This window comes from Gavia stellata, chromosome 14 (assembly GCF_030936135.1).
Source record: "Gavia stellata isolate bGavSte3 chromosome 14, bGavSte3.hap2, whole genome shotgun sequence".
Taxonomy (NCBI): domain Eukaryota; kingdom Metazoa; phylum Chordata; class Aves; order Gaviiformes; family Gaviidae; genus Gavia; species Gavia stellata.
Genome location: NC_082607.1, coordinates 9,638,696 through 9,647,504, shown reverse-complemented (window position 1 = coordinate 9,647,504; position 8,809 = coordinate 9,638,696). Strand labels below are relative to the sequence as shown.

At 47.3% G+C, this 8,809-nt stretch overlaps 1 protein-coding gene across 1 annotated transcript in view; it reads right to left on the bottom strand.

Annotated features, from left to right (window-relative positions):
- Positions 1-4,147: 4,147 nt before the first annotated feature.
- The window catches only part of HS6ST2 (heparan sulfate 6-O-sulfotransferase 2), a 133,942-nt gene continuing 129,280 nt past the window's right edge, over positions 4,148-8,809 (bottom strand). The window contains exon 2 of the mRNA XM_059824414.1: positions 4,148-5,459. Coding sequence (XP_059680397.1) covers positions 4,757-5,459 — 703 coding nt within the window. The 3' untranslated portion in view covers positions 4,148-4,756. The remainder of the gene's footprint in view (positions 5,460-8,809) is intronic.

Here is an 8,809-nt window from a genome sequence, read left to right as displayed (position 1 = left end):
GCCTGCCCTAATGCATCCTCGCAGAGCTAAACTGCATGACAGAGCTTCTGCGTAGAGACCACGGGTAATTTGGCAGATAGATCCTCTCGAAGCTTAGAGCCAAATTCGATTTCAGGTCTAAACTCATCACTCCCTCTCTAGAGATAGCAGAGCAGTGATATTAGCATGATGGCAACGCAGTTGACTCTGAACTCAAGAGATGGATTAAATGAAATTACACTCTTCCCTGATGAGGCTGGTGGAACAGGGAGATTGCTTTAGGAAATCCAGAATTGAATTTCATAGGTAAGAGTTCAGTGTTGTGCTATTTGCTCAGGAAGGTTTTGTGCAGGCTGCTCCTCCCCGCCACGCAGGAGCCGCGGCTGGCAGCAGGGTGGCAAGGACAGACGGTGTCAGCTGCCTCCGGAGCCCGGATCCCACCTTTGTTTGGATCACCACTTGGTTTGTCATTGCTCCGTTTGCCTTGGAGGCAGGAGATCCCGAATCCCCCATCCCAGCACCCCCATTCCCGCAGGCAGTGGGAAGGACCCTTTGCTCTTTCTCCCACGTGCTGCCATCCTGGCAGGGTCCAGCAATAACCAAACCTCCCCCAGCTCCACCCAGATGCTTTAGAGACAGGGATATTGTTAGTCAGCGAAAGATTTAAACCTATCACCTGCTTGGAAAACATTGCTCCTGCAGAAACCATCTCGGTAAAGACGACCTTTCCACCTGGAGCGGCTCTCTGTGCCTGCCCGGGAGCGCATGGGCCAGCCTGGCAGTCCTGGTCTGCAGCTGAAGGCTTGCAGTAGTTTGATGGGTTCCCTCAATTATCTGATATTTCTGGCTGGAATTTAAGAGGAGATGTATCAGTTTTTCTTCTCCTTTCCTCAGTGATTTCATGAGCTGAAACATCAATAGCACTGGTATCTGTCAGGTCTTATTCACAGCTCTGATGATTTCGGATAATGTGTGAATTTTAAAAATTATGTGAAAAAGCAAGCCCATTAGCTCATTTTTACTCAAAAATGACATTAACTGGAACCAAACATATATTACAGCATACTAAAATATATCATATATTAAATAAAGAGGTTGCAAAGCTCATTGACAAAAAGCTGAGCAGTTAGTTCACTTCCGAGAACCCTTATGTACCACGTACCCTTTAGGTAAGTTTTAGTCCCAAAATATTAGCCCCAAACATGGCAAGGCCACACAGGTTTCACAGCTATCAACTTTCCAATCTTTTGGAGGGCAAAACGACCCAACGCGTTCCATTTAACATTACATATTTGTGCTATACATCTCCATCTCCAAAGCAGCCCCTGGCTCCACACCGACTGCCCTGGGCTGATGCTGGCAGCACTGGCGTTGCTGACACCCCTATCTGGTGGAAACTTAAGAGACATCTCGGTGCTCAGAAGGGTTTTCTTAACATGTGTGCAGGCTTTTCAAAACTTACCGGAGGGTTTGAGTGCTACTTGATTCACTGCTGTAGCTCCTCAGCTTCTGAAGTGAAGTTTGTCCAAACACATCCCCGCCCTCCTCCATCCTTCCTCTCCTGCAGTAAAAGAGTTTTCTCAACTGCTAAAGTACTCCTCTCAAAAGGCAACCCCAATTGCTTTTATGCCAGACTTCACCGCTGGGTGCTTTTTTAGTTGCAGGGAAGCATCTTGTATGACCTGTATCCCATTAGCAGCATCACCAGCAGCTTTCTCAGTGCGCTAATAGACCTGCATATAAAGCCACATCAGTCAAATGCAGATTTGCTGGCAGGTCCCTCCGTTCCCCACTCCCCATGACTCAAAAAGCCTCGCAGAGATACGATGCCCCTGCAGGTACTCGCAAGAGGAAGGGCACCTCTGTCCTCACAGGGGAATTCGACTGACTCAAGGCAAGGTCTCCTATGGACACCTTCGGGTCTACCGTCCCGCTGAGAGTCCTGCAAGCCTGCTGATCTTTCATAGCCACCAAGAAAAAAATGCCTCCATCCAAATTGTAAAAAAGCATCTTTTCTAGTTCACCTGGGGCATTACGCTCAATTCATTCTCACCTGCTTTTGCACCTAAGTCTGGTTTAGCTTCTTTGTGTTTTAAAATGTCCTCGGAAGGGATACAGCAGGATGCACTGGAAGTCAGCAGCTATAGGCAGCATCCTCCAGAGCCAGCTAGCGCAAAAATGGAGGGTATCACGTAAAGGAAAAAAATAGTATGCGTACACACACGTATATGTACACACATAGAAAGAATCCCTTAGTGCTGCAGACCATTGACAATCATATTTAAAATCACCAGAAAACACAGCTTTTTTTTCTGAGGACTGCTCAGAAAAGCAATCAAAAGGTCTGCAATAACTCCTGAACCAGAGAAAGTCCAAAGTGGCTTTGCCCTTGAAAGCTGTAGTTTAAATACACTTCAGAAGAGCCATGATTTTAAACTCATATACTTGCCTGTCAACTGCTCTTTCATTTGTATCGAAATTACCGTTCATTCTGAACTGCGCAATTCCCAACACGTCGTCAGATAAAGAAATAATCACATGAAAATCAGAAGACTGTAGTTAAATTTTATTTATCAGTTCTATTGTTAAATTACACAATCAAAGTCAGTGGATTGGCCTGTAAATCTACACAATAAGACAGCGTCTACAGTGGAAATCAGTAGAATTTGATATGGTTATGACAAAATGGTATCCTTATATTCGTACATCCCCTATATACAATGAACAGTATACACAAAGAAAATGCAACTAGCCTCTGTAAACCATGCACACCACAGCATAAAAACAAAATGCACCTTCTGCAACAGGCCCTCCAGCTCGTCCACGGTTAAGTCCTGTTTACAGCAGTGCCTTTCAGTTTTAAGAGCGATTTAGTTTCCCCCGTAAAAACCAAAATACAACTGAGACATCATATTGGCAACTGCAGTTCTCATTTTTAAAAAAATCGCTGTACATGAAGTTATTCTCTTTTCCAAGCTGCTAACGCAGGGTATTGGTTTGCTGCTGCTTTGCTCTCCGCTTGCCCCCGGCAGGATTGCTGCCGCCCCGGGTCGCAGTACAACGTCAGCTGTAAAACAACTTTCACGTAACTTAGGCGTGGAGCCGTAAGATGTTTTTAAAGCCTTCTGCTTTGTTTTATGCCCCCCTGCCCTCTTGCTGTATAGAATATTACAGGCGAAAGACAATAGTGCAAGTGAGCCTTGTAAGCATCGTGTACATAGGGACAAAGCGCCCTTTTCGGGTGCCTCCATCACCGCGCACCCGCACCGAGATTGCCATTTAGTGCCAAGCTCGGGAGCGTTGCAGGCTACGTACAAAAATTCTGAACTTGCTGAATGTATAGCCCGAGCCTTGCAGAGGTTTTTTATTTTTTGTTTTGCATAGAGATTTATAGGAGCCCCTCGCACCTCCGGCCCCATCTCCTCTCCCGGTCCGTCTCGGTGAGGCTGAAGGGCTGCGGGTGAGCCCGGTCCAGCTCCAGCTCCGCACCCTGCGCCCCAGGAAAGCCTGCTCCGGAGCGGGCTGCTGCATCCCCGTGCACCACGCAACCTTCTCGTCCTGTATAACTATGGCTATGGTAAAATTGGTTTCCGTCATTTTTAGTCATCGCTCGTTTGTCATCGCTAAGAAAGGCTCAAGAGTGTAGGAAAAAAAAAAAGCCCTGTTCTTATCTGGTGTAGCAAAGATTTACTGGAAGTAAATCCTAATTCAAGTGTAAATCTACTTCTTCCATTGAGCAATTCTCTTCATAATATTGCTGGGATTAGAGAGTTTTATGACTTTTTAAAGACACTACACAAATATCCGCAGCATAATTTCATCTAGTTTATACCACCAATTATTAAGGAATGATAAATCCAGCATTATGTATTCTAATGGGTAAGAAAGACTTAAAATTAGACACTGTCACAAGATTATAATTTGGAAAACGCTTTATGAAACATGAAGATGTGCTGTAAATTTTCCAGAATGGTTAAAATCATACTGCCCTGAAAAAGTCTGGAAACAGTGTCTTTAACATTGGCATTGAGTTCAGAAAAGTATGTATATCTTTTTTTTTTTCTTTTTTTTAAATATGAGATAGACCAAGCTTAAAACTCTAAACAGCAGTAGGTAGAAAAAAGTTTAAAATTTTAAATATTTATATAACTAGAGAAATTACTTCTATTCCTTTTAAAAGCCAATATTATACATAAAACTAGTCAATATTTTTTCTAGACCTTTATTGTTCCCTTCATCATCCATTCATTAACTTGGTAAATATCATAAGCAGTCGGTGCCCTTGAAAACACATTATTAAAATAAAATTAAGATAAAATCAAAGGGAAAAGGTTTTACTCATATACTGTATTGTAAGAGTATGCTAAATGGTCATTATTAGGAAATGAGTTTGCTTCCCAGACAGATTTCAGCCGAGCATCATAAACATTTTCCTGCATCCCATTTTGTACTCATAACTAATTTACGGATTTTTTTTTTTTTTTTCTTTTCTTTTAAATAAACGTCCAAGCAACCATTTCCGATGAGCCTGCTTGGCTCCTGTATTTCATAAATAATCCAACAAACCTAAAAAGGACAATTTAATTACACGCTAAGATTAAGTGTTCCACGTACAGTACAACATTGACTGCAAAGGCAACTGCAAAGGCAACATTTTAACCTCTTTTTGCTTCAAACCCTTGAGAAGCGTAATTTGTGTGGACTGCTCCGTCGTCTCCGATTTGCGGGTTGGGTGGGGTTCTGCTTCGATTTCGGTGTCCGGCGAGTCCCCCCGCCACTACCGCCGCCACCGCTCCACATTCCCTATGTAGTCAGTGCTGGAGCTGTTCTCGCCCCGCTCCCTCAGGTGCGCTTGCTTCGCTCTCAGGATCTTGCGCTGCTCTTGGCGTTTCCGCCGCGCTTCCTGGTGCTCCTTCTGCCGCATGTACTGGTACCGCTGCAAAAACAGATCTTTTGCATAATCGTACAATTCCATGTCTAAAAAATTGAGGGCCTCGATGCGCTGCTGAGTCTGCTCGTCTATCTCCACGCTGGAGGCCCTTGTGCTATTGTACTGCGTGAACGGCGAGATGAAGTTCATGTTGAAAGTCTTCTCAAAGAGATACTGAGTCTTCCGCTGAAATTCGGTCAGGCCGAAGAAGGCCATCCGCTTCAGGTTCTCCTTGGCACTGTCTAGCAGAACCTTATTCCTCTGCTCCTCGGGCATGACCGACAGGTTGTAGCATCCCACCAGGCTGAGATCGGACAGCATGCGGACCTGGCGGTTGTTGGCGAGGTTGTAGGGGCAATCCATGAACTCCTGCAGGGAACAGCCCGACCAGTCGTCCCCCGTGTAGCAGCTGGGCAGCTCCTCGGTGGTCGGGGACCGCCCGTCGCAGACGTGCAGGGACGCCTTCCACGTCGCTCCTCGCTGGACGTGGCGCCATTCGCTCAGGTATCGGGAGACGGGGTCACGCAGGATGGTGATATAGTAGAAATTCCTGCCAAGGGGAGAGGAAGGCAGAGTGTTTAGTCCCGTGTGTCTCCAGCACACAGCGCATTAATGTTCAAAATCAATAGAAACTTGGAGATTCACTTAAGAGGCTTTCAGGAGCCCTGCTGCAGAGTGCTTCTCTGCGTGCTCACCTCGGTAGGGTGAAGGACAGCTGAACAAACTCCCCGAGGGGGAGCAGGAACCGTTGTATCCGCCTGCACACATCTGTCTCTGCCTAACAGCTTTTCCCTCTACAGAGGCAGAAGGGAACCCCAGTTTTCCCTTTGTGTGGCAATGTTCCTGGCAATGCTCCTGCTGGGAGCCTCAACGGACGCTCTCTCCAGACCTTGGGAGAATAATCAAAATATCTCCGAGGATGTAAGCCCCAACCCGTGCAGGGCATGGGTAGCTCTGGCTTTTTTATTTTCCTTGCACAACAGAGCTGCACTGACAAGTTTAAGTAGTCTGCAAGAAGCTGCTCATGCTACCTTCCCATGAGGAGCCGAGGGTCTCAGCTGCACGAGCCCCAGAGCAGTGTTACACCTATGAGGAAGACATTTCCTACGAGACATTTCCTTTCGCAGGCAGATAAACGGGGTGTGCCCAGAAGCCCCAACCCACTTGCACTGAAATGAGGATCTAGGAAAAACCCATGCAAATGCCGTTTTATCCTCCTGCCTTCACCTGATACAGGACTGCAACGATGAGAGAGGAGAGATAAGTGACTAAAAGGAAATTAAAGGATGCATTACAGCATTTTGTAAGAGAAAACATTTCCAAGGGAGGTGCTGGCTTTGGTTTGGAGCAACAGGACGGTGGCACACGCAGAGGACATGCTGCAGCAGGGAGTCCTGTCAGGCCACCAGCTGGAAAAGCTGCAAGCTCAACCTTACATATAGCATTAAGAGCACTCGGGGTTGCGCATTAATATCCACCGTCAAACACCATGTTGTCCACTGTCGGCAGCTTGAAGCCATACATACCAAGCTCTTCGCACCTCCTTTAATATGATCACGACCTCAGCAACGATGCTTGGAGATACACTGTCAGGATACCAGCCATTTGCTTAAGTAAATGGAGTTAAAGTAGCTCAATAAGCAAATTGTCCTGCCAGGGAAGGCCACTCCTCCAGGATGAGGACACCGAGGAGTGTGTGCCTGAAAGCCCCAAGCCCCCCGGGTGTGATCACCATGTCCTCGGCACTGCATAAGTAGGAGAAGGGACATTTGTTTGCTTTCCTGACTGGCATCATGACTGGCCACCCTGCAGCCAATCTTTTGTTCCCTATCGTTTCCTTCGGCAGAAAAGCCACTAGATGTCAATGTTTTACAGAAAATTGTCTCTGGGTGGACTAAAAAGTGAATCACAAGCACCAAAAGCATCCAACAGCACAGGGGAAAGGAAACCTGGACAGTCGCCATTCCTTTTCCCATTTAGAGCATCCAAGCTAATAAGTAAGTAAATAAATAGAAAGTACAATAAACTTGCAAAACCAAATAAAGCCAAGGAGCCCCGTACAGCATCAGTGGCCGGATGCAACGGCATCTCATGCTTGGAGAGCCAGGACACTGCAATCAGCACTATCGCTGTCCCCACCCTTATCCTGGTGCTGCTCCCTGGCTCCGAGGGGTTTGGCCACAGGTTCACACAGGTGAAGGGAACCAGAGCCCCTGCCACAACCCTGAGGAAGGTACTTTTCTCCAAAAGTGTCATGAATTGATATCACCGTGAAAGCTAGAGTTAAGAGGGAGCAAGGACGAAGCTGACTTTCACGTCACGCACCTGGAGCAACAGCCACCAACCTCACATTGTCCCTTGCCAAGATGGGAAGAGTTTCACTCTGTGTCGTCTCAGCAGGTCTCTGGTTGTGCTGGAGAACCCAACAGGGCAAAGGGCTTTCCACAAGCACCATCACCCCCACCCGCCACTCCGACGAGCAGGAGCTGACCCTGCTCACTCTTGTACACCAGGCTCCTTTGTTGCAGCAACGACACAGCCTTGTGGGGGTCCCCGGCATGGGGAAACAGAGCATCTCCGGGGCAAATCCAAGCCCTGTCTTTAACTCCTGGAGGACTCCTCACCCTTGGATCTAGTTTGTTGGGATACTGCACTAAAGTAATGACCTGACCCTCAAGCAGTAACAAGTTAGTGCCATATAGCACTAACCTCTACGCTACCTATAGCAACTAACATATAGCAACAAACCTCTGATGACGGAGGAGGCAAAAGCAAAGCTCTGCTTATACCAGAGCACCTTGCATGACCTGGCCCACCAGCAGTTCGGCAAGGCTGGGAGGGGAGCGGGGTGCGGGCACAGGGGTGCTGCCGGCTAAGGGAGAAGGCCAACAAAACCATACGCTCTAAGGTCGTCACAGCAATCGATGGGGAGTTAATGCAAGGAAGGAAACAAATCCTGAGCCAAGATCGATACAGCGAGCATTTTATCATAGCTCAAACTCTTCAGCCGCTCTCCCTTTGTGCTCTTTGGTCACAGGCAGTGACAAAGCGCCTCCCTTGGCTGCTGTTGTAAAAACAAAAGAATGAATAAAAACTTGTATGTTGGTGGAAGAAGCTGCGTCATAATGGATCACCATCACCCCAGGTGGCCGGCGGTCTCATCTGGGCAGATATCTCCATCGGCGCCTGTCAGGGGAAAACGCCGCAGTCAAGGGAGACTGGGGAGGGGAGGCTGAGTAAAGATGCTCCCTGGACTCTGCAGGGAGCGTGGAGGTGTCTGGGCTCCCTCCAGCACCCCGTGCTCAGGAAGCCGGGCCACCGGCAGGGATGCTTATGGGATGCCTCGGACAGAGCCCATATCCTACCTGGTCTGAGCACGGCTTCCTGCAAACAAGCTCGTGGCTGTTATTTGTATCATGTCATCGTTTCCCAGATGAATCCTGCTTTCAAGACATGACTTACAGAGAGATGCTTTGTCAGCTGCTGTGTCAGTCTCAGCTATTTTGTGCACTTCTCCCCTTCTTAGGTTTCCCTGTTAATATTCTACTGAAAAAGGTGCTGTCCCTTTTGGGAACACCAGCTTTTGGGTTTGCCCCAAGCCACTCTCATCCAAGTTAGAAATCACATCAGATCCAGAAAAGCAGCCACGCTGCTCTGCGTTTATCTGAACTGAACTTCAGAAAGTCACAAAAGCTTTAATGCATTGTCAAGTCAGAGCTGTGCCAGAGATGGATTCGGCCATCAGCGCTTAAAGCATCCTTCTGCTGCAACTGGGAGGAAAACTCAAAGCTTTGCAATTATTTTTAGCTCTGTACGTAACAGCTTGTTCTTTCTGCTATCTTAACAAGGGGGTGTTGAGCTCTTGCCCATTCCTTGAAGCTTGTGCTTCAGAGCCCGAGA